The sequence below is a fragment of the Hippopotamus amphibius genome, chromosome 5, assembly GCF_030028045.1.
Source record: "Hippopotamus amphibius kiboko isolate mHipAmp2 chromosome 5, mHipAmp2.hap2, whole genome shotgun sequence".
Classification (NCBI taxonomy): domain Eukaryota; kingdom Metazoa; phylum Chordata; class Mammalia; order Artiodactyla; family Hippopotamidae; genus Hippopotamus; species Hippopotamus amphibius.
This window is the reverse complement of record NC_080190.1, coordinates 59,114,354-59,139,022: the sequence shown is the minus strand read 5'-3', so window position 1 is coordinate 59,139,022 and position 24,669 is coordinate 59,114,354. Positions and strand designations below refer to the sequence as shown.

At 45.0% G+C, this 24,669-nt stretch overlaps 2 protein-coding genes across 8 annotated transcripts in view; one reads left to right on the top strand and one right to left on the bottom strand.

Annotated features, from left to right (window-relative positions):
• POLR3A (RNA polymerase III subunit A) overlaps nucleotides 1–7,619 on the bottom strand; it is a 65,447-nt gene extending 57,828 nt beyond the window's left edge. For all 3 annotated transcript variants that reach the window (XR_009053843.1, XM_057735932.1, XM_057735931.1), the window contains exons 1-5: nucleotides 7,444–7,619; nucleotides 4,265–4,400; nucleotides 3,858–3,995; nucleotides 3,250–3,421; nucleotides 2,976–3,130 (exon numbers count right to left, since the gene is read on the bottom strand). Coding sequence is in view for 2 of the 3 variants with exons in the window: in XM_057735932.1 (XP_057591915.1) it covers nucleotides 2,976–3,130; nucleotides 3,250–3,421; nucleotides 3,858–3,995; nucleotides 4,265–4,400; nucleotides 7,444–7,487 (645 nt within the window). In the remaining variant the exon portion in view is untranslated. The remainder of the gene's footprint in view (nucleotides 1–2,975; nucleotides 3,131–3,249; nucleotides 3,422–3,857; nucleotides 3,996–4,264; nucleotides 4,401–7,443) is intronic.
• A 2,074-nt stretch (nucleotides 7,620–9,693) lies between these two features.
• The window catches only part of RPS24 (ribosomal protein S24), a 272,086-nt gene continuing 257,110 nt past the window's right edge, over nucleotides 9,694–24,669 (top strand). Inside the window, exons 1-5 of one of the 5 annotated variants that reach the window (XM_057736376.1) lie at nucleotides 9,694–9,830; nucleotides 11,354–11,419; nucleotides 11,511–11,720; nucleotides 13,051–13,161; nucleotides 15,953–16,049. In XM_057736376.1, coding sequence (XP_057592359.1) covers nucleotides 9,828–9,830; nucleotides 11,354–11,419; nucleotides 11,511–11,720; nucleotides 13,051–13,161; nucleotides 15,953–15,961 — 399 coding nt within the window. In that variant the 5' untranslated portion in view covers nucleotides 9,694–9,827 and the 3' untranslated portion in view covers nucleotides 15,962–16,049. Of the gene's footprint in view, nucleotides 9,831–11,353; nucleotides 11,420–11,510; nucleotides 11,721–13,050; nucleotides 13,162–13,287; nucleotides 13,345–13,791; nucleotides 13,813–15,558; nucleotides 15,578–15,952; nucleotides 16,050–24,669 lie in introns of those variants that run through there. The other 4 variants (XM_057736379.1, XM_057736377.1, XM_057736375.1 and 1 more) reach the window with 4 other exon arrangements.

Below are 24,669 nucleotides of genomic sequence, written 5' to 3'. Positions count from 1 at the left end.
ATCACCAGTGGCTGGTCATCAATTCTTGTCCATTCTGACTACATACGATGACTCTGGCTTCTGGCTCCACTATCACTACCCTTGTTCAGGATCTGTTTTCTTTTTGCACCCCCACCCCCCAAATCAAGGTATAATTTACATATACTAAACTGCACAAATCTTAAAGACTGATAAATTTTTACATGTGTATACTTGTACACATATACCTCCATTCAAATCAAGATAAAGAATATGTCCCTTTCTCCAGAAAATACCCTGATACCCCCTTCCTAGTCAGTACTAAGCCCTCACTCCAGGTCAGTCTGGCCTGTTCTTGGAATTGAACAAAATGGAATCATATGCTTTGTACTCTCTGTATAAAGCTGCCTCCTCTCAGCAGGATTCTGAGATTCAGCCAGGCTGTGTGTCAGCTCATTTCTTTCATTTCAGGATACTATTCCACTGTGTGGATCTATGATAATTTGTATACTCTCCTGTTGACAGGCATTGGGGCTGTTTCTAATTCTGGCTTTTATATTTATTTATTTATTTATTATTCATTAATTATTGGCTGTGTTGGGTCTTTTTTGCTGTGCACGGGCTTTCTTTTTAGTTGCAGTGAGCTACTCTTTGTTGTGGTGCGTGGGCTCCTCATTGCCGTGGCTTCTCTTGTTGCGGAGCATGGGCTCTAGGCATGTGGGCTTCAGTAGTTGCAGCACACAGGCTCAGTAGTTGTGGCTCACGGGCTCTAAAGCGCAGGCTCAGTAGTTGTGGCGCATGGGCTTAGTTGTTCCACGGCATGTGGGATCTTCCTGGAGCAGGGATCAAACCCATGTCCCCTACATTGGCAGGTGGATTCTCAACCACTGTGCCACCTAGAAAGCCCTCTGGCTTTTATTAATAAAGCTGCAATGAACATACTTGTACAAATATTTTTGTGGACATATGCACTCATCTCTCTTGGGCCTATACCTAAGAACAAAGCTGCTAGATCATATGGTGAATGTAGATCTTACTTTATAAGGAATCGCCAAACTGTTGTTCAGAGTGGTAGAAACATTTTACACTGTCAGCACCAACCTAGGAGTGCCAGTTGCTTCAGATCCTCGCCAGCACTTGATTTTCAGTTGTTTCATTTTAAGTTTTCTGAGGGGGTGTGTGTGTTTAGTTTTAATTAGTACTTCCCTAATGACTGATAACATTGAGCAACTTTTCATCTATTGATTGGCCACTTGAATACAACCTTTTGTGAAGTGTCAATTCAAGCCTTGCTTCTGATTTTAAAAATTGGGGTTTTCTGGGACTTCCCTGGTGGTCCAGTGGTTAAGACTCCGTGTTTCCACTGCAGGGGGCATGGGTTCTATCCCTGGTCGGGGAACTAAGATCCTAAATGCCGTGCCAAATAATAAATAAAACAAAATAAAATAAAAAAAATTTGCCCCCTGCCCCCTGCTACTGATTTATAAGAACTGTGTCCTATATCTGGACATGAGCATCCTTTATCAGACATATGAAGTGTGACTATTTGCTCCCAGCCTGTGACCTGCCTTTTCGTTTTTGTAATGGTGTCTTTTGATGAGCAGTCAAGCTCTTTTAAAATTTTGTTGTTTATTCATGTCTCTCTCTGCTCAAAACCTCAATGGCGCTGCATTCCCCAGACGGGGATGCCCTCTACAAAGTGGACTCAGCTGTTTGTCTCTCTAAAGCATAGGCTCCAACGGCCTTGGCTAGGATTCTCCCTCCACCACCCGCAGTTATCTTGGGCAGTGCTGCCTTACAGCTGCTGTGAAGATTAAATACAAGTCAATCCACAGAAAGAACTTGCGGGACTGCCTTGGTACTGCAGTGGTTGAGAATCTGCCTGCCAATGCTGGGGACATGGGTTCAAGCCCTGGTCCGGGAAGATCCCACATGCCAAGGAGCAGCTAAGCCCATGTGCCACAACCACTGAGCCTGCGCTCTAGAGCCCGTGAGCCACAACTACTGAGCCCATGTGCTGCAACTACTGAAGCCACCACAATGAGAAGCCTGAGCACTGCAACGAAGATTAGCCCCTGCTCGCCACAACTGGAAAAGCCCGTGTGCAGCAACGAAGACCCAATGCAGCCAAAATATAAAAAATAAATGAATGAACAAAAAAGAAAAGAAAAGAACTTGTCGGAAGGTAGCAGCAGTCACTACATGCAAGGTGCTTTTATTAGCACTGTTGGCACTTTCAAACAGAACCTCAGCTTCCAAAGAAGCCTAAACGCTGCCACCTGGACGTGCTGAGCTCAGTGCCCTTGACTCTCTAAACCCTACTCAAGTTTAAGGACCAGAACAAACCACACCTTTCCTCATAGATCCCAACCAAATCCAAAGCGACATCTTCCTCCTGGTTTCTCACTGAACTCACTGTCCCTGCCACTCCTGTGACAGTTGGCACTGTGCCCCATGGTGTTGGCTGTGTCTCCCCACATTACTGATCTACGCCACATCTAAGCCGCGGGATCCCTGAGCACAGACCCACTGCCTTGCAGTTCCTGATGCTCCCCCACAGGTCTGACAGTTTGGTACTCAGTAGTTACTCAACTAATTTGTTGGTCTGGTATACTATCAATTCTAGAAGGTACCATGTGACTTAAGTGCTAATGAAATTCAGAACAAGACACTTCATAAGATTCTACTAATTATGTCTGTGCCAGGTAAAGTACCTACAAATTCTTCTATCTCATTACGCACGTGAGAAACAGGATGGCTCAGTGTATGCTCTACGCAGCTATAATTTTACAATCTTTTACAATGAAAATGGAACACGTGTTACCTGTACAATTAAAAACGTGTTAGTCACGAGGCTGGTGCACATTAAACTTAGTGCCAGATGAACGTCTGTCGTGTGGAGTATTCTTGGAGATCTAACCCCAGTGGACCTCTTGTTCTGAGGAAGGTGTGTACCCAGAAGGGAAGGGAGAGGATGCATGATGCAGAGGGCGGCAGGCATGTGTTTTCAGGCTCACCTGTGCCCTTCCCAGCAGAGGCTCTACTTCTTTGTTATGCTCGATGGCGGTTTCAAAGGACTGAAGGAAATTTGACACGATAGGATCCACCACTTTCTTGTTGGTCTTGTATTTCTCGTGGATTATCTTCAGCAACCCGCATTTCTTTACAGTACCTGTAAGAGTTAATTTACTTTACCATGGTTGGAAAAATCAGGTTCTCAGTTAGGCTGGCCTGAGGCTGCGGTCTAGGAAACGCAGTTACAGAAACTGCCATCACGCGCAGCCTGCTCACCATTGAAGGCGCCACAGTGATGGCATGTGCTCTTCTTCCGGCACTTATCGGAGATTTTCTTCTTCAGCCCTCGCTTCTGCAGGTAGGTCAGGCCAGGCCTCTTTAGATAATCCAGAAACTGCTGCTTCTCCTCCTGGGACAGCATGATGTGGCAGCAGCTCTTACAGACCATCTTTGAAAAATTACACAAAACCAATAAAAGGATAAGAGAGGATGACAAAGTCTTTTCTTTTTTAAAAAGGCCACTCCCACCCCTTGCCCGGGGCACTTAACTCCACGTACAGATCTACGTGAAGACACCAGAATGCTGGCCGTAGTCACAGCCAGCTGGTGGGGATTTTGTTAACCATTTCCCCCCATTTTTGTGCTGTTCTGTATTGCTTGAGTTATTAATATTTTTTACGATGCGTATCTACCACCTACTCAAGGAAAACCAAGGAAAAAGCATCTTTAAGCAATTAACTTATTGCAAAGATGAACTATGTGTCTGGTATAAAAATGCTCCCTACATGTATCTCCCAGCACTCATCATTCCCAAGCTCACTCTAATGTCCCTGGATCAATAACTCCCAGGCTTATGCCTTGGAGATGAACACATACACGCTCACCTGTAAGATGCCTATAACTGCTCGGAAGTACCCCACATGAAAACATGGCAATTCCAAGTCAATGTACCCATAGTGGCCAAGACAGTCAGCCAAGTTCTTCCCACAGGTTTCACAAGGACGGTCCTTCTCACTCGTACCCTGTGGATAAAAGCACACCCAATAATCAATGGAGACCAGTGGACAGGAAAGTGGGACCAGTCCTCACAGATGGCCAGGGGAGTCAAAGTCAGAATCACCTGGGAAGATGCAGGCTATTCACATCCACTTTACCAGAGGAGGCTGGAGTCCCTGGGATGTGCAGCGGAATGGGGGAGGTGGAAGGAAGCCCTTGCTTCTTCCTCTCTGGTAAGTCACCAGTTTCATTGGCAAGTCAAAACACATGGAACCAGGAAGGGCAGGGGTCTTACCATCCTGTGGTCAAGCACCCCGTACAGCAGTGGGGCATGGTTGTTGTCCTGGCTGTACAGGTTCTTACTCACAACCTGGATGTGCGCCTGCTGGCGCATCTCCTCGGCTGACTTCATTCCAAAACAGATGTGGCTTCTGGAATGGAAAGAGACAGAGGAACAGTTACATCAAAACCACTTACCAAAAACAGCATTTATGCATATGACCCGCCATAAGCAACCTTACTCTTCCAACGCCCATAGGCTATGCTCTCTCATTATTAAATGTCACTTCATGCTGCTGACTTGTTCCCACTTTCATTATCTAATGCATGGTGCTCATCAGTCGTGTCCACCTGCTGCTGTTAAATCCAATAAGAATTTCTCATTTTCTCTCTGTAGTATTGGCAGTAACCCCCTCACCCCTTATCTTGAAATAGTTTCTTCTCATGGCTTTGGTAACACCATATATGCACTGAGTTTCTTCCCGTCTCTGGCTATTCCATCTTAAGTTTCTTTTGTGGTCTCTTCTACTGCCTACTCTTAAATATTGGCTTCTCTCCCTACCTAGGGTTACAACCCTCAAACTGTTTTCATTCTACACATTCCTCCTAAGTGGTGTCTGTCTAATTACTATCTGCAGGCCAGCTACTTCTACTCAGCTGGAGACCATACAGATACTTTTGGACAGTTATACAGGCACCTTGAACTCAGCACATCCAGAACAGAACCCAGCACTTTCTCTCCCAAATCTGTCCCTTTGTTCATTTTCCCAACAAACTGGGGGTTTATGATGTGCTAGGCACCATTCTAGCACATCATAAACAGTATAAACAAATAGATACACAAAAGTGAATAGATGCAGAGGAGGAAAATGATGTGACGCTTGTAGAGGAGAGTCTTGAGGAGAGATGTTGTGTGGTCAGAAAGTCTGGAAAACTGACATTTTAGCTGAATTCTGAATAAGTGGGAGCCAGTCATAAGATCATGAACAAGTCACACATTGGAAGTACGAGCACAACGAGGGTAAGGGTTCTAGGTCCAGCTCAAGCTTGTCATTTTCAAGGAACCAAAGGAAACCAGTATAGTAGAGCATAGAAAGCTAATGTTACAAGATAAAGTCAGTGAGGTATGCAAAGGCCAGATCAAGGAGGGCTTGGGAACTTTGATAGGAATTTAAATATTAGTACCAGGGAAAGCTGCTTGAAGAGTTCAAGCTGAAGTGTCAGGGATCTAATTTGCATCTTTTTTTTAAAATTTGCATCTTAATAGAGTCTCAGGGGCTGCCAGGTGAAAACAGATTACATCTACATCTGAATACGGATGGGGGTTGGGGTGAGTATGGAGGGACCACCTTGGATAATTCATCCAGGTAAGAGGCATGTCCCCCATTCCAGTGAATGGCAATATCCACACAGCTGCCTAAGCAAGAAATTCTGTGTGTCAATCTCATTTCTCCCTTACCCATCCCTACCAATCCTGTCAATTTCATACCCCTCAAACTGAGAGAATGGCCGTCATCAAAAAGTCTACAAATAATAAATGCTGAAGAGGGTGTGGAGAAAAAGGAACCCTCCTACACTGTTGGTGGGAATGTAAACTGGTACAGGCACCAGAGAGAACAGTATGGAGGTCCCTTAAAAAACTAAAAATAGAGTTACCATTTGACCCTGCAATTCCTCTCCTGGGCATATATCTGGAGAAAACTGTAACTTGAAAAGCTACATGCACCCCAATGTTTACTGCAGCACTATTTACAATAGCCAAGACATGGAAGCCACCTAAATGTTCATCAACAGATGAATGGATAAAGATGTGGGGTGTGTGTGTGTGTGAGTCAGTGAGTGTATACACACACAGTGAAATATTATTCAGCCATAAAAAAGAAAGAAATAACGCCATTTGCAGCAACATGGATGGATCTAGAAATTACCATAAGTAAACCAGACAAAGACAAATATCATATGGCATTGCTTACATGCGGGAAAAAAAAAGACACAAATGAACTTATTTACAAAACAGAAACAGACTCACAGACATAGAAAACAAACTTATGGTTCCCAAAGGGGAAGGGATAATAAAATAGGCGTTTGAGATTAAAATATACACCTACTATATATAAAACAGATAACCAACAGGAACCTAATGTATAGCACAGGGAAGTACACTCAACATTTTGTAATAACCAATAATGGGAAAGAATCGAAAAACAAATATATATAATTGAAGCACTGTGCTGTACACCTGAAACTAACACAACATTGTAAATCAACTATACTTCAACTAAAAAAAAGATTCCTCACTGCCTGCAAGATGACTCTGGAACAAAGCTTCAAATCTGCTTCCTTCTCATCACTATACTTTCTCCCTCCTGTATGCTCCTGGAAGAAGGCTGTTTGGTCTGCTTTCTTCTGCCTGAAACCCTTGCCCATCGGTGCTGTCAGAATCCCCATGCCTACCCTTGTCCTCGCACTTGTCCTACCCAACGCTGACTTGTCTACCTTCTCCAGTTAGATTAGGCAGTAAGGTCTTACTCACGTTATATCTCTAATGTCTACCATCGGGCCCAGCACACAGTACCTTCCTCACTAAGCGTCTACTGTAAGAATGGTTGATTTGTTTCTCTACTGCAAGTTCTAACGAGAAGCTGTGACCTACTAAATTAGCTCTGAGTAAGGTCCAGAATAGTAGCCTCCATTCTGAGACTGCTATCCATCGGCCTGTGATACAGCTTTCTAGCTGGCAACGCCATTCTTTCGGTCAGCAAATATTACCTCCGTGTCATGTGCTCTGCAGCAAAATGAGTCCCTGCCCCAAGTTGCTCCCTACGCTGCAATGAGCAAAGATTCTTTGAAAGGGGTCATCGTCCGGCCTCAGGAGAACTCGAGCTTCGGCCCATGGTGCACGCATCACCAATGTTCCCACGACATTCCCCAGGTTCCCACCACATCCCCCCTTCTCCGCCCAAGCCCAAGGAACCATCCCTGGCCTGCGGTTCCCCAAGTCCTGAAAGCCCTCTGCCCGATCAATATTCATTAATCTAACCTGATACTCCTGCGCTGTGCCCACACCTCCCACCGATTCCCGGCCCTTCCCTTCCAACTGACCTCACCTCTGACCCTTCGAAACCCAAGATCCCTGACCTCGGACCCCTCTGCCCCTAATTTCTCTGCCCTTTGGGGATTTTTGCTCCGTCTTACATTTTCTTGGCCACATCCGTCTCCCGGAACTGCTCCTTCACCATGGTGACGGCTGCCGGGGCTCCCTCCTCGAGCCTCGTGGAGCTAGATTAGAAACACGGTGCTCCCCGCACCACTCAGGACCGCTCCTTGACCCGTTGCTAACACATCCGCAGCATTTTTTCGGCCACCGTAGCGCGCCCCACGTGCCCGCCTCCACTTCCGCTACTCGCCTGCACTTCTGCCTGTCAAGACAGGCTTCGCGCACGCCGCTTTTCGCCTTCTCTCCACACCGCCATCTGGCGGCACCTCTTTGAAACTGCACCGAAGCCTGTGTTGTATTTTCAAAGTCCGGTTTCTGGTCCATTTCTCCCTGTCACCTAACACCTGCAAAGAAACTACAATCTCTTGCCTCAAAACTTTTAGATAACGCATACAATGGAAAATCATCTTATCAACGGCGATACCATCTTAATTAAGATCCTCTATTTAAGGAAAGGTGGAGGCTAAAATGAACCTGCCCAAGCAACAGAGGACATCATCTAGATGATCAACAAAGGAAATAAACAGGGCAGAAAACAGGGCCACGCGTGCACCTCCAGTTCACAAAGTTATCTTGAAAAAGAAGAAGAATCTAACCTCTATTATTGATTACAAAAACAGAAGATGAAAATCTGTGCGTTTAGTGTGAAAAGTGAGCCATGGTGAGCTAGGGAAACAAGATGAAGGGAGAATAGGCAGTGATTATTCATATACTGAGTTAATAAATTTCTTGCCTGAGGTATGTGACACCCCGTGGGAGGTGATCCTAGTGTGACATCTTAGCACATGAGACTAGTGAGGAAACCATTCCACCATAGGACTCAGCGCTACAGAACTTGAAACTTACTTCTTTACTCTTTGTGGGGAACCCTAAGCAGAACCCAATAAGTGGTACAACACCTTTGAATTTTTTTTATATAAATTTATTTATTTTATTGGCTGTGTTGGGTCTTCGTTGCTGCACAAGGGCTTTCTCCAGTTGCGGTGAACGGGGGCTACTCTTTGTTATGGTGCGTGGACTTATTGCAGTGGCCTCTCATTGCGGAGCATGGGCTCTAGGCGCGTGGGCTTCAGTAGTTGCAGCACATGGGCTCCATAGTTGTGGTGCACGGGCTTAGTTGCTCCGTGGCATGTGGTATCTTCCTGGGGCAGGGCTTGAACTCGTATCCCCTGCATTAGCAGGTGGATTCTTACCCACTGTGCCACCTAGGAAGTCCCAACACCTTTGAATTTTAAAGGATACTGTCTTCAGACTTTACGGACCCACACTAGTAAAACACATATGTCACAGACAGAAAGCAAGGCAAACCAGGTTTTCCTAACCTAGCTCAGCAGTGAATCACTTAATATGTCTTTGAAGATTTTGTGGGTGACTTTCCTTATCTAGAAGTTAAAAGCAAAGGTTCTGGAACCACAGTGTCCCTGGGTGTTTAGGCCCTACTGCTTAAAAGTTGAGTGACCTTGGGAAAGCTCCTTAACTTCATGCTGTCTTAGTTTCCCCATCTATAATAAGGGATAAGTAATATGTACCCTAATTCTTAGAATTGGTGGGAAGGTTAAATGGCAAAATAAAGGTAAAGGTAATCAGAAAGTAACAGACACATAGCAACCACTCAATGAATATTAACTATTCTTACTATTCTGAAGAATATAGCAAAGCTGCTCTCAAAAGTCTGCACCCTGGTTTGTTGGTCTCTCTCTGAACCTGCACGTTTACGTTCTTTGTTACATGTATGTCTCACTGTAAACTAACAAATTCCTGTGTCAAGCAGATACTTATTAAAAGCTCACTTCTGTAGGGACTAAGATTTTTCAGAAAAAGATAGTTTTTTATTTTTAATTAGAAAATCTGATTCTCTCATCTCAGAAAAAATAACAGCAATAAATTAAAACGGTCACGTTCGCGTACTTGAAAAAACAAAAGTTTTGAGTCAGGGTTTGTGCAGTTTTCTTAGCCATAAAACAAGGAGGCTGGTTGAGAGGATGCTTTCCAGCTTTACCAACCTCTAACGCGGGTGGAGGGGATTTAACTTTACTCTGGTTTACCGGAATTTTAAGTACAGACAGTTCAAGATGGTGGATTGAAGTGGAACACGTGCTTACGTAAACCAGGCCTGCTCAAACTGTTCCCCCTCGGTATCTGCCGGTTCACGTTTGGGGGTGTGGCGAAGGAGAGAAGAGACCCCTCCCCACCCCGCCCCGGTCTTAGACACTTTCAATCGGGCATTGGCGCGGTCGGCCTCGAGGTCTGGCCACGCCCCCACGCCGGTGCCGTTCGGGGTCCTTCCATGAGCGTTGATATGATTGGCCGGCGAAAAATAGTCCTCTTTTCCTTCCTGGCTGCTTGACGATCAGCCGCCATCATGGTGAGTCTCCGCGGATCCACGCATCATCCGGCGCGTATCCGCGCCATCCTCCGTCCCCTGGTCCTGCCGTTAGCACTACGGCCGCCCGAAGCCCGATTGCTCTTCCCTGGCCGTGTCTGACGGAGTCCGGTTTTCGAGGGCCCGGGAGCCGGCGGCGGGGAGTCCGGGCTGTACTGTCGACCCAGACATGCTGGGTTTCAGAGTTCAGGGAACGGGGACTGCGGGAGGGGCTGCTGCGTTTGTCGGCTTCTTGGAGTCTAGTGGCTGGGGTGGGTTAGGGTTAGGAGAGACACATAGCACTTGAACACTCAGTGTGGGGAAGACCGCCCAGGAGGTGAAGAGGGTGCCGGCAGCGCCCGGGCGAGTTGCGACGACTGAAGTTGTTGCCATGTGTAAGCCAGAATATTGTCAGCCGAATGGATCCTCTGGTTTCGCGTGGGGTAACTGAGGCCCCGGGAAGAGGAGCCGCTCTAAGGCTTGCCCTGTCGTGACTAATTGGTTCCTTTGAAGGTTCACCCGTTTTTAATCCCACTCCATCTGTGAGGTATATTTCTCTTGACCCTTTCGAGAATTGAATGTTGTTTAACTTAGTGTGGTGTGCTTTATCAAACTGCCGTCGAAAACTAACCATCAATCTATGAGAGCCCCTTTTCTCTTTTTTGGTAAAATTTTCTGGTCAGTGTAAGCATGCTGAATGCCCAGGTTCCTTGCTAGTCATTTATTGTGTAAAAGAGAAACGGGGCCATTCAGGAAGGGAATACGGTTTTTTTTGTTGGGGTATAGAGTTGGTCATTCAGGAAGGGTGGTTTACATGTAGGTAGTGCAGTGCTTGTTGTCAGATCTGCAGGATGTTGTAAACAGGGTCTTGTGACAATCACGTTTGTACAGACTTGCACTTCTCACAGCTTTACTTCAGAGAAGTGGTATTTAACTGGGGGTGGTTTTTTGCCTCTAAGGGGACAGTTGGCAAAATCTGGAGACATTGTTGGTCACAACTGGGGAGTGAAGTGGGGGGTGCTACCGGCATCATATGGTTAGAGGTCACATGCTACTGAACAGTCCAGAATGTACAGGACAATTCCCACGGCAAAGACGTATCTGGACCAAAATATCAGGTTTGAGAAACCTTGCTCCAGAGTGATTTTTGTAACAAAGTAAAGTAAGACTTTCCAGATTTAAAATCTATAAACAGGTTCAAAATGTGGCTGTTGAACGCATTTTCTTGATACTGTTTTTGTGTTGCGGTGACCTTTGAGTTAGGCACTGTGCTAAGCGGGTTAGGAGGAGATGGGAATTTGCTTTTTTTGGTTTCATTGAAGCTTTCTTGCCACTAACCCCTGTGGCTCCTGAATATTTGAAATGTGGGTCCTGAAGCTGAGGATCTGCGTTTTAAATGTTTAGTTTTAATTATCCACAGATGGCTAGTGGCTGCTGATTTGGACATTGCAATTCTAGATCTGGGAAAATCACAGCAAGGTCAAGAGAAGATTGAGCAGTTTTATTAACGGGTGTCTTGTTTTCAGAATGACACAGTAACTATCCGGACCAGGAAGTTCATGACCAACCGACTACTTCAGCGGAAACAAATGGTAAGGAAAGGTACATCAAAGTTGGGTTGTTATTCAGTTTTGAAGATGTATTTCATTATAATAAACACTAAACTTGATAATCTCTTTTTAGGTCATCGATGTCCTTCATCCTGGGAAGGCAACAGTACCTAAGACAGAAATTCGGGAAAAACTAGCCAAAATGTACAAGACCACACCAGATGTCATCTTTGTGTTTGGATTCAGAACCCATTTTGGTGGTGGCAAGACAACTGGCTTTGGCATGATTTATGATTCCTTGGATTACGCGAAGAAGAATGAGCCCAAACATAGGCTTGCAAGAGTAGGTGTACTCTTTGTTCGGCAGCTGCTGAAGACATTTTTTCGGTAGCATTGTGTGTGGGTGCAGTGGAATGAGCAAAAGTAAGCAGTCTGGAGGGACAGCATCATAAAGAACTCTTAAGGGGTTGGGAGAAAAGGTTCTTTGATAAATGCACAGATAAGAGTACAGGGGTTCAGAATGGGGTCTGCAGGATTTGAGGAGGTGACATTTGAACTGGGTCTAGAAGAGCAGGTAAAGTAGTGCTCCTGGCAGTAGGAACTGGAAGTAGGTAGGGGGAAAAGTTTAGAAAGGTAGGGGGATAAGTTTAGAAACGTCGATTGGCACCAAATTAAGTGAAGTATTTATTCCCAAACGTCTGAGTTTGGACTTAACTTCATAGGTTGCCAGGAACCATGAAAGGTTTTGGATCATTTCTTGAATACCAAGCACTACACAATGACCTGCAGTTGACTGTTGAACATGGGTTAGAACTATGAAGGTCCACTTACGTGCAGAATTTTTTCAGTAGTAAAACCTGTAGTACAGTGATCTGAGGTTGCTTGAGTACACAGATGCATAGGAAAGTGTAGATGTGGAGTGCCAGCTATAAGTTATACTCAGGTATTCAACTGTGTCGAGGGTCGGCACCCGTTTTCTTGGGGTTCAGGGGTCCACTACCCAGCAGACTGGGTGAATGCCCAGCTTACGTACTAAATTGTGAGTGAGCAAATGGACTGTTACTTTGAGATAGTTCTCATGTCTGCCCCCTTTCAACTCTTTTTTTTTTCTCTTTGGTGTTAGGTAAAATCATTCCGTTGAATAGGTTTGTGGTAGATAAATGCTGCACTCTTTAATTGGGTGGTTTGGGATACCTGGCTGAGGTGACAGTGAAGCTGAGATCCTTGTAAAGATTGGGGAGCATTCCTATAGGCAGCAGGAATGTAGAAGTGGGCAAAGTAAAGAGAGAAGATGGATGTGGTCTCCGTGCGGGGTGTAGAGTTCTTAGGGAAGATTCCTGTGCCAGCTGTGAAATGGAAGAGACCCTGAAAAAGAAGCCAAAATGTGGAGACTTAGTGAATTGTAGGCTCAGGTCCACAACACCCAGTCCTCTGAACTTAATGCGCAAGAAGTGTTTTCCTGTGCCATTATTCTGTTCATGCTGTCTCTTAATTTGATGACTGTTTCTGTTCTAGCACAAACAAGTATTGTTAAATGTACTTGAAATGTTTTGACCTCTGAAGCTGTATTTCTTGAACTCCAACTCCACTTTCCCTACCGGATATATGTAATGATGAGTTGATGTTTGCAAGTCACCTACGTGTATATATGTATATATCCCTTTATCCTTCAGCATGGCCTGTATGAGAAGAAAAAGACCTCAAGAAAACAGCGAAAGGAACGCAAGAACAGAATGAAGAAAGTCAGGGGGACCGCAAAGGCCAATGTTGGTGCTGGCAAAAAGGTATAGTTTATCAAGGAAAATAGAGAAATGTCAATTCCAGGTTTTTGGTTTGTAGAAAGGTGGGGTTTTGTTTTCTTAATAACCTTTCTGAATGTTTCTTCTTTTCCCACTTCTTCTGGATTACAGAAGGTAACCTGTTCTGAGAAGCCACGTAACGTAGTAGCTTAACACCTCAGTAGAGTAGCTTTGCCCACCCCTTGTCAGCTCACAGATTAGCTCAACACGGGGCCACATCGGTTCAGTGATCCTGGTGGGTGCCTTGCAAGCCCTATCAGGAAAGTTTTCATTTTACTGCTAATTGCAAAGATTGTTAAAGGGGGAGCGGATCTAGTTTCCCAAGACTTATTTTCTTAAAATTAACAACTGATTGAAGAAGCAGCTGAATCAATGTGGCCCGTGTTTTCCTGGCATGCTGGAGAGACAGCACAGTTCTCTCTTGCTTTCCTCTCCAGTTAGTCAGGACTTAAGTGATTTTAATGATCAGCTTTTTACCAGCTTTGCTAGCTAATTGTGAATAGTTGAATGGAATTAAGGTGTTGGGTTGTTAAATTAACAAATAATCAAGTGTTCTGTGAACTTTTTTTTTTTTTTGCCTTTTCCCTCCACTTTCTTGGAATTGTTGTTCAACAGAAATGAAGTGTCTAGCAGGTACTGAGATTGTGAGCACGGTGTGGGGATGCATCACCTTCACTGAGTTTGCTTTGATGCTTTGCATGTTGGCTTTTGGAAGAGAATTTTGTAGTATAGTCTATTAAAACACCACTGCTATGGTTTAAAATAGTGTATTGCGGGCAAAGGAGAAAAACTTTAAATCACATTTATTTTGGAAACCCAAAAATGCATGTTACGTTGTGAAGTGCTCCAGTGGAGGAAGGTGGCCCCTTTTAACTGGCGCTTGGGAAATGCTGTGTTCCAGAGCACCACATACCCAGGAAATGGCTTTACTTAACACAGGGCTTGGGAAGGGCTCCCTCATCCAGTCATGACCAGTCTTTCCCGTGGGGACCTTGGAGACTGGTTGATTCTCTGGCAACTTTGGTGTTAAACTGGTCCAGAAAATCTGGCAAAGCCTTTGTCCTGGGAGCACACGCCCAAAGCTGCCTATTATCATCTCCTTTACTGTCCCATTGCTTTTTATTACTTGATCTTCAGGTTTCCACCTGATGTCCTTTTTTTTTAATTGAAAAATTACCAAGAGAATTGAATATTCACATCAAAGCCTTTGAGAAATACACTTTTCCCACAGGTATTTAAATACTTTGGCACATTTGAGCAGCCTAAACCAGCAACATGTAAAGTGAGCGGAGAGTGGATTGGGGCTAGTAGGGTTTTGAAGCAGTGATGGTCACCGCCCCATGTGCTTCCTCTCACCATGACTCCCTGCCAGACCAGGTAGTAAACCTGGTGTGCCTGCTCCGGGCCATAATCACGTTCTCTTCCGTGTCATGGAGTTGTGGTAATGGACGGACTCCCAGAGGAACTGCTTGCTGCTTACAACTGCTCCCTGTTTGTGGGGCTTAGTATACCTGTTGACAGACGTTCCAGAAGTTGAAAAACAGTCAGTATTTGTGTTCTGATCTAGATCTGAAGAAGGTTTTTACACATCGTTTTCTTCATTCAGCTTTTGAGTCCCATGTGTTGGTGCTCAGAGGTGACATGTGCAGAGTTTAGCCCTGTGGGGACCTGAGCTAGCACTCTTCCTCCTTCAGGTTGCACTAGTGCATTTCACTAGCACTGCTGTGAAAAGCAGCTGGAAAAGGAACGCGTAAATGAGCACATGTTCTTTTACTCAAAAAAAGTCAGACGTAGTAATGTTCCTTTGAACTTAGTTTTTGTTTAGATGTTGGAATTGCACCTTTTGGATACAATAGAGTTGTTTTAAATTAAGGAATAGTCTTATGTTTGAAGAGCGATTAAACTATTTTTACATCAGCTGAGCTCTGCTATTTTAAATACTAATTTTCACTACTTTTGTTGACTGTGAATGGTGGCTTTTAAAGTACCGAACTGAGATAGGCTTTAAAAGATTTGCTTGATCATTTAGAGCTCTCCCTTTGTGGTTAAATTAGACTTTAGTCTGCGATGATTCTCAGGTGTGTTGATGGTGCTAGTGTGCCCAGCATGGTGTTGCTGAGCAGAGCAGAGGCGCCTCCATTTATAAGTAGGCAGTGGCAGCCTACAAGCTATAGTAATCAGGCAGGGTGTTCTCAAAGTTGGGAGGAATAAAATCAGTGAGTGCGCCTAGGGAGTGCTCTATATACAATTGCAAAGAACAAAACAATAATCATTAAGGTATCTGATTGCATGCAGATTATTTAGGAGTTTGAAAAGGGACTATTAATGAAATGTGTCTTTTTCCCTCTTCCCTCCTTTCTCCCTTCCCTGCCACTGATTCAGTGAGCTGGAGATTGGACAACAGGTATAATTCAAACTTTTCATTTAGATCGCTAGACTTCTTGGTTGACAATCATTAAAAATAGAGCATGTGAAATGATTTTGAAGTATATTTACAAATGCTCTCAAGAGTTGTGCCTCTTAAAAAATAGCAGTGACATGGTCTTGTTTTCAAAATTTGTTTTTTGTCTCATCCTTAACTTGAATGTTTGTGAGTTTTATATCTTGATGCTTACATTGTGTTAAGATCACATAAACTTAATGTGGTCTAGGTTACTAATATTCGTTCTGCATGAGTGTCATTAATTTTGGAGTTTGTTGAAGACTTTGAACTTTAATTTTTAAAGAGTTTTAAAGGCAGTTGCTAACTAAATTTTTCTCTTTCTTTAATTCACAGAAGGAGTAAAGATTCTGCAGTGACTGTATCTGTGGTGATTGTGCAGATTTTTCATGAGAGAGTTAATAAACTAAGACCTTTGACATGTCTGGTTGTTTGGAATATATTTGACGTTTACGGGGGAGTGTTGTAAAATTAGTTTGCTATTGAACAGATGTAGAGTACTGCCCAAGTTTACATGTTCCATTAAGCATTCAGTGAAAACTTGCTATGTTGGGGTGGTATTTGTCCTTCCATTTAATAGCACAAAGATGTCAGGGTGTAGGGTATCAGCAACATGGGTGCATGTAGGGCCAGTCTGGTGTGCTCATGTTAATACTTGGTATTATAGTTGGTCAAGAGACTTGAAACCTTTTTGGTCTTACTAGAACCCCGCCCCCCCTTAGTTATGGAAGAAAAATTTGCTGGCCTTGTTAGAAATTAAAGTTACTAGATTACATTCTTATCATTTATCCTGAAGTAAATAGGATCTGTCAAAATCGTTCTTTGTCTATTGCAGATTTGTGCTTATGTGATAGATGGGTGGTTTATTGTGGGTGGGGAATTTGAAAAAGGCTTTGAAGTGGTGAATATTCGTGTGTGGTGTGTAATTGCTTAGTAATCTGGTCGTGCATGGGTTTTATGAAGCACTGAGGCATATCTAGTGCTTTTTTGCCAGATGCTTATTCTCAGGTGGCGTTTCTAGGGATCAGGGTTGAGAACCTGAACTGTGGATTATTGGTCAGTTGTGTGGGGTTGGGGGATTTGAGCGGGGGGTTGTTTGAAGGTTGCTGGGGGGTTGGGGTACCCTTTGAAGGGGTAGGAAGCATGAGTTGGAGAGCTTGGGTGTTGGGTAGGAGATAGAAGAGGTTTTTTTTCTTGTTAGTCATCTATTTTATACATGTTAGTGTATATATGTTAATCCCAATCTCCCAATTCATCTGCACCCCCCCCCACCCCCCGGCTTTCCCCCTTTGGTGTTCCTGTGAGAAGAGGCATTAATGGTTTATGGGTTTTGGATGTCATTCTTCCCTGAAGTTGGTGTGTAACTGGTTGGTACTTCAGGCGGGTCCATGTAGGACCTGTCAAGCATATAAATGCTATTAAGAACTATGTCAGTAGATGCAGAGCTCCAGAGAAAACCCAGGAAGCAGTAGAGGACTGCTTGGTTGGTTGGGTTGAAAGGGGAGCCAGGAAAAAAGCAAGAATTGTGACGACAGAAGGCACGTGAGGGTTGCAGGAAGGAATGGTTGAATATTTTGAAGCAAGTATGGTGAGAGGCATTGACTTGAAGAAGGAGCTATAGCCTGGAAGGGCAGGAATGTGACCAGGTAAGGGAGGGGCCTGAACCTGCTGGCCCAGGGTGCAGAGGGCAGGGTAGGTGTAGTGCCATTTGTGGCTATGCTGAGGCTGCATACTTTGGGTTTGTGGAAACCATGGCCCTGTGGGTTCCCTTGCTAGGGAATCTGCTTTGTGCTGTTTTAACAGGACCAGGAAATTAGAAGAGTGTGGAGGAGTGGGGGATTTAGGGTTCATACTTCATTTTCACCAAAATGGCTAATGGGTGGTATGGAATCCATAGGGAATTTGAGGTGAGTGGCATTTTTAAATGAGGAGTGCATGGAGGCCAGAGGTCATCCATGCCTGGCAGAGATGCAGTTTCCCAGGACTGATCTAGGGTGTGGGAGCAGAGATGGGCTGGTTAGCAGCATGTAGGGGCAAGAAGCAGGAGATCCTGGGAGAGGTTATATTTGGGTTGGGTTAGGACAGGGCAGGAGGTGAAGCCAAGCAGTGGTGGGAGGGGGTGGGGGGTGGCCCCAAGGGGCCTCTGGTCACCAAGTTCAGGAGCAGGGCTAGAAGAGCAATGGAACTAGAACCAAAGGGTAGGAGGTGGTTTTCAGAGTGGGGTACTAAGGGCTGACGTGAAGATAGGGCACAGCTGCAGTGAGCCTGGCGAGGTGAAGGTTGGCATCCAAGTAAGAAGATGTGTAGGCTTTTCCATTGGAATATGCTCGGGGAGGGCAGAGTTTGCAGGCATTCAACCAGTAGCCTCTCTGAAGGGATTTGTGATCAACTCTGGTTGGGCATCTTTTAGGGAGGGAACTGCCTGGGCGAGGATATTACAAACATCACAAGCTGGCAGTCTTGTCAGTAAGCTGTGTTGGACAGGGAAAGCATTTCAAAACAGGACAAATTGTACAAAAGGATCCACGTTTCTAGCCCTCTTGAGTTAGCAGACTCAGCAGCAGGCCCACTTTCCTGCATGGTGACAGTTGGCAAGGTTAGTGGGTGGGCCTTGTGCCTCGGGGGGGTGTTCTGTTGTCCTCTGTGGCCTCTGCTCCTGCAGCTAGCCTGCACAGTTGTCCACCTGCCCTCTGGTCTTGTGTCCCCGCTGCGTGCCACTTAACTTCCGTCTAGTCCAGCTGGGTGTCTGGGCATGTTTGGTCCCCTGATTGGGTTAACTTGTCTTTAAATTAGGGCCCCCAAGAGTACCTTCTCTGTTGACCTGACTCACAAGGCTATTTTGAGTCTCAAATGATAAAGCATCTGTGAGAATAGTTTGGAAACTGAAGTGCTGAGCAACCGTGTGATGGGAAGCAAGGACTCGCTTTCAATAGTGCACAGTTGTGCTGTGAAACTCCAGGGTTCTTGGAGGTTCAGCTCTTTGTTGGCCCTGACATGAACCAGACCACACTGCTGTCAATAGGCTTTGAAAGAGCCTCCATGAAAATGCAAAGTTGACTTTACTAATCAGCTGTCAGGGAGGGCACATCCCTTCCCTCAACTTGGCCCTTGAGAGAGGCTGGCTTCATGAGGATAACAAGGAAGAGTGGTGAGAAGAGAAGCTAAGAACTGCGCCCCTGCCTTCCACTTGTAGCTGCATGTGCCCAGGCAGGATGTAACTGCTCTGCTCTCTTGCAAAGAAGAGAGCAAATGGCAGTTTGATTAGTTTGGGCTCCTTAAAGATAGCATCTAGACGAATACACTATAATCTTGGAGCTGGGCAGGTACTGTATACACAATTACTTCCTTTAATCTGTACAATAACCCTAAGAGGCAGGTGTCAGTGGACCCATGTTGGAGAGGGTTTAGAGCAGTTAAGCAACTTAACTAAGTAGAGGGGTGGGATTAGAATGCAGTTGTCTGACTGCAGTCTTTGTTTTGCATTTACTCATTGTTACATAAGTATTGAGCAGCTTTTTTTCCGCAAGGCATATAGTGGTGAGCAAGACTACCTACTATGTACTGCATTTGTCTGACTACTCTTTGTAGTTAGGGTGCCTGTTCGTAGTAGTGTTCAACGAGTCATAGATGACCAACTGAATTCCCCATTTACTAAACTGCTGTGTGCACTAGTCCCTGTTCTGGTAGCTGGGGAGGTGGGTGAAGAAGCTGTCCTGCTCCCAAAGCCCAGAGGGGATTAAGCAACTTATCCAGGGTCCTATGGCTTGGTTTTCTGCTCCTTAGCACAGAACAGCAGACTAATGATGTTAAGTTAGGTGGTAGGAATCCAGAGGCGAGAAGTCTTCCGGGAGTAACACTAACTAGGGCAAGCCGTGATCTGATCTGGGCACATGGGAGCAGGTGTCTCACTGGGGCTGTGAAAGTGGAGAAAGATCAGGTGGAAATAGGAAAAAGCAGGGAGCTGCGGGACATGCACCAGTCACCCTGCAGGGGAAGAGTTGGGATGAGATGGGAGAGGGCAGGTGCAGAGTGTGCAGGTAGATGTTGTCATTCTCAGTGGGGTGGAAGGCCCTGTGGTGACTGGTGGCTTCCAGCAGAGTGTTGCCCAATGCATTTCTGGTAGGAGAAATTCTGTTTCAGAAATAGACTTCAGGTTGGCTGCAAGAGTGCAAAGGTGTGACACTTGATTTATTTATGCTGGCAAAGCAGAGGCTTTCTTGAGTTCTGGAGCCCTATAGTGTGAGCCTAGGGAGTAAAGCCACCTCATTTTCATTTGTCCTTCCCCTTCCACTCACCCTTGAGCTTCCTTACCTGTATGCTAGACATTGTGGAAGTGAGACCCCCAGAACAAGTGTCCATGGTCTGGGAATTAGGGTACAAGTGAGGTTCTGGTGGGATGTGAGACTGGAGGGGTCAGCAGGGAACAGGTCAGGGAGGAACCTTGTATGCTGGGGCTGAGGATGTCTCTTGTTCAGTATTTTCATCAAATAAAAGGAAACTTAAAAGATAGATGTTCAGCAGTGGACTGATTGTCCTTGTCACATGCTGAATTCATGTATGTTGCAGAGGGGATGTGTACAGGAGGTTAGGGGTTGATGAGATGGTGTCCAAGCAGTGTAGCTTAGTGGGAAAAGGACTAGCCTGGGAATCAGGATACCTAGTTTCTGATCCTTACTCAGCCTCCAGCTGGCGAGGGCCCTGGATGGGCAAGGGGCTTCCCTTTCCTGGGTTTCCATTTCCCTGTGTCTAGATGAGATATAAGGGCCAGATGTGTGGCTCCCAAGCCTGGTACCTGGGGGCTTGTTAAAAATGCTGCTACCCATGCCTCTTGTCCCATTTTCCAGAGTTGCTAGTTCTGGGTGGCACCCAAGCATCTGAAGTTTTGACAGCTTCCAGGTGATGCTGCTGATGATCTAGGTTAGGGAAACTGGACTATAAAAAGTCTCTACTGTCCCTTCTGCCTCTGAGAATTATGTGTCTCTGAGGGAGATGTGATCTCTGTCTGTAAGAAGCTGGCAAATAAACAGTAATACTTCTGTTACTACTGCTATTAAAAGTGATACAGAATAGCTAACATTTAATTGAGTGCTTTCTATGTGCCAGCTACTGAACTGATTTCTCTCATTTGCCTTTGAAAACCACTCTGCGGGAGGTATTCTTATCCCCATTTTACAGATGAAGAGTTTGAGGCTCAAAGATATTAATGCATTTGGTGAGTCATGCAGGTTTGACAGCCTGTGATACTCCTGAGGCATTTGTGGAACTTCTCAGTAAGGAGCTAGAATTTGCACTGAGTTGATGGGTGCAGAGAGATTAGCTAAGGCAGTAGTTCTCCAAACGTGGTCTAACACTGGCAGCAATAGCATCATCACCCTGGAACTTGTTAGAAGGGCAGATTCTTGGGCCCCACCCCAGACGCACTGAGTCTGAAACTGTAGGACCCGGCAACCTGTGTTTTAACGTGTCCTCTAGGAGATACTGATGCAGGTTGAAGTTTGGGAACCACTGAGCTAGGGGGAGAGAATGGCATTCCAGGGGGGATAGTTGTGGAGACCAGGAAGGGCAGTATTGCAGACTGACGCATCACTGGCCTTCCCTTTGGTGGAATCAAGAGGTCAGCTGAGCCATGCAGACTCCCACGAGGGGGCACTGTGGGCACAGGCTTGGATGCTGCCTGTTTTGTCATGGCTGCTACCCTGGTGGAAGCGTGAAGAAAGCCTGGTGCCACATCAACAGGAGAGGTCATTTTTTCTTCTCAGAAAAGGTCTAATGGGGGTGGTAATCTTGTTTATAGGATTCAGCCTTCATAGGGAAGCTGACCCTGCAGGGCTTTCTGCTATTCACATACGCATGGTGATGTCTACCCATCCATGCTGCAGTGTCTCTGCAGATCCTGTGCAAATAGCATTCCTCTTGTAGCGGCCCAGCCAAGGGGCTTGCAGTTTCTTTGGGAGGAAGAACGCTTGAACTCCAGTGGCCTGATTTTCCCTGTAGACGATACCTCTGTCTAGTTCTTTGACAGTTTGGGAGTAGGGTGGAGTGCTGGGTCACAAGACCTGTCTTTAAGCCTTAGCCCTGTCCCAACCATACTTTGTAATCTCAGGCAAGTCCCCTTTGGGCCTCAGTTTCCTGTTATGTTAGATAAGGGAGTGGTGCGGAGAACGTGGCTTTCAGCATCTTTCTCTCCACATATAAAAATGCTGCCCTGGGGAGTTGAGGAGATAGGCTTGTCCTACTCAAGGAGCTGGGATTGGAGGGCAGCTGTAAGCCCTGCTGCACGACATCCATCTCCTGTATCCATTTAAGTAAGCCTTGTCAGGTACTTGATACAAGGCAAAAAGGTGGAACCTATCAAATTGGATTTTTTTTTTAAAGTCCAGATCTTTAGACAAGGATTTGCCTCTATAGATTTCTGTTCTGCATATGCTTGGAAGAATGGCAGATTTACACCTTATTCTCCTCCTCTCAGCTGCAGTGTGTATTTCTTCTGAAAATACGTTGCCTCTGAGGGAAGGGCTGTGACAGTGTTGGGAGCTTTGGCATTCACTTCATTAATCCAGGGAATTGGTGTCCCGCACCTCATGGTGACTGCTCACGCAGCTGAGGTACTCTGCCTGGGCGCTTAGTTTCTGGAATTGTGTTTTCAGAGAGCTGTAGATGTGTTCATCTGAGTCAGGGGATTAAAGAGGTCCAGCCCTCTGCTGGCTCCTCCTGTATACAATGATGTTCAGGGAGCTTGGTTAGAAGTTGCCCAACCCAGTAGGCAAACACTGTCAAGCTGCAGCTCTCCTTGCTGGAGGAAATTCATTAAATAACATGCCTCTTTCCATCAGGCCTCCTTGGAGAAGGAAAGAAAGGTCTTCAGTTGATCTGGCACCTCTGTTTTGCATGCACGTAATGCTGCGTTTTCTTCTGTTTGTGGATGAGGCCACTGAGGCATAGGTCAGGTGGCTTTCCCCAGGTCCCTCAGCTCATTAGTGTGGGGCAGGGCTGAGCTTCAGGCCTCTTCTCCTTGAGCTGGCTTCCCTCCTGACTGCAGGTGAGCCATTTGCTACTCAGGTGCCATTTTCTCCTTTTTTTTCAAAAAAAATTCCACCCTTACGTGTTTCTTTTTTTCCCATTGTATTGAGATATAATTGACATGTAGCACAGTATTAGTGTCAGGTATACAGCATAATGATTTGATACATCTATATTATTGTGAAATGCTTACCACAATAAGTTTGTTTAACATCCTTCACCTCACATAATTACAAATTTTCTTTTTTTGTGTGTAGTGAACTTTTTAAGATTTGCTCTCTTAGCAACTTTAAAATATACAATACAGTATTGTTAGCTATAGTCACCATGCTGTACATTACATCCCCAGAACTTATAGCTGGAAGGTTGTGCCTTTTGACCATCTTCACCCATTTTCACCCACCCCCTGCTTCTGACAACCACCAACCTGTTCTCTGTTTCTATGAGTTTGGTTTGTTTTAGATGCCACATATGAGTGAGATCATACAGTTTTTGTCTTTCTCTCTGACTTATTTCGCTTAGCATATTGTCCCCAAGTCTATCTGTGTCGCCACAAATGGCAGGATTTCCATTTTTGTGGCTGAATAATATTCCAGTGTGTGTGTGTGTGTGAGAGAGAGATTTTTAATCGTTCTTCCAGTCATGGACACTTAGGTTGTTTCCATGTCTTGACTGTTGTAAATAATGCTGCAGTGAACATGGGAGTGCAGATACCTCTTTGAGATTTCATTTCCTTTGGATACGTACCCAAGTTTGGAATTGCTGGATCATATGGTAGTTATATTTTTAATTTTTTGAGGAACCTCCATACTATTTTCTGTAGTGGTTGCACCAATTTACATTCCTACCAACAATGCGCAAGGGTTCCCCTTTCTCCACATTTTTGCCAACACTTGTTATCTCCTGTCTTTTTGACGACAGCCATTCTAACAGGTGTGAGGTGATACCTCGTGGTTTTGATTTGCATTTCCCTGATGGTTAGTGATGTTGAGCACCTTTTCTTGTACCTGTTGCTTATTTGTGTCCTCTTTCAGAAAAATGTTTATTCAGTTCCTCTGTCCATTTTTTTAATTGTATTGCCTTTTTTTTTCCTGTCTAGTTGTATGAGTTCTTTATATACTTTGCATATTAACCCCTTTGCTGATACATGGTTTACAAATATTTTCTCCTTTTCAGTAGTTTGCCTTTTCATCTTATTGATGGTCTCCTTTGCTCTGGAGAAGCTTTTTAATTTGATGTAGTCCCACTTGCTTATTTTTGCTTTTGTTGCCTTTGCTTTTGGTGTCAAATCCAAAAAATTGTGACGACTGATGTCAAGGAGCTTACAGCCTATATTTTCTTCTAGGAGCGTTATAGTTTTAGGTCCTCTGTTCAAGTCTTTAATCCATTTTGAGTTGATTTTTGAGTGTGGTGTAAGATAGGGGTTCACATTCTTTTGCGTGTGGCTGTCCAGTTTTCCCAGTACCATCTTTCCTTTTATTTTTAAGGTCACAAAGCACTGTAATGTTGTCTGGGGTTCTTCTCCATGCTGTCCAGCTCATTGCCCTTTGCTGTCCCACAGTGTCGCTGGTACAGAAGTGTTCCCTCAGAGGCCGAGAGCTGAAATGTCTACTATTGGTGCTCCCTGAGCTAGCTTTGTCTTTGGTTTAGATAGTGTGTTAGGTAGAGGCCTTCAGCTACAGGTAACTGGACAGTTAAGACATTTATTTGCTTACATAAGAAGTCATCTAGGTGCAGAGGGGCCTTCAGGGTTGACTAATTTAGCAGTTCAACAGTGTCATCAGGACCTAGACATTTTTTCCCTCTTTACTTTGCTAGTCTCAGTGTTGGCTCCATTCTGCAAGATAACCCAGTGTAGCCAAGTACACTGGGCTAACAGGGCTGGGACTAGGGTGATGCGGTGAGACACTTGGAACATGGAACGTAAGGAGGTGTTCTCTTGGGGTGAGCACAGTGCAGGGTTAACACTTTGATGACTCCAAGAGTACCTCACCCTAGTCCTGGCCCTCGGGGCTAACTCTGCCTTCCTTTAT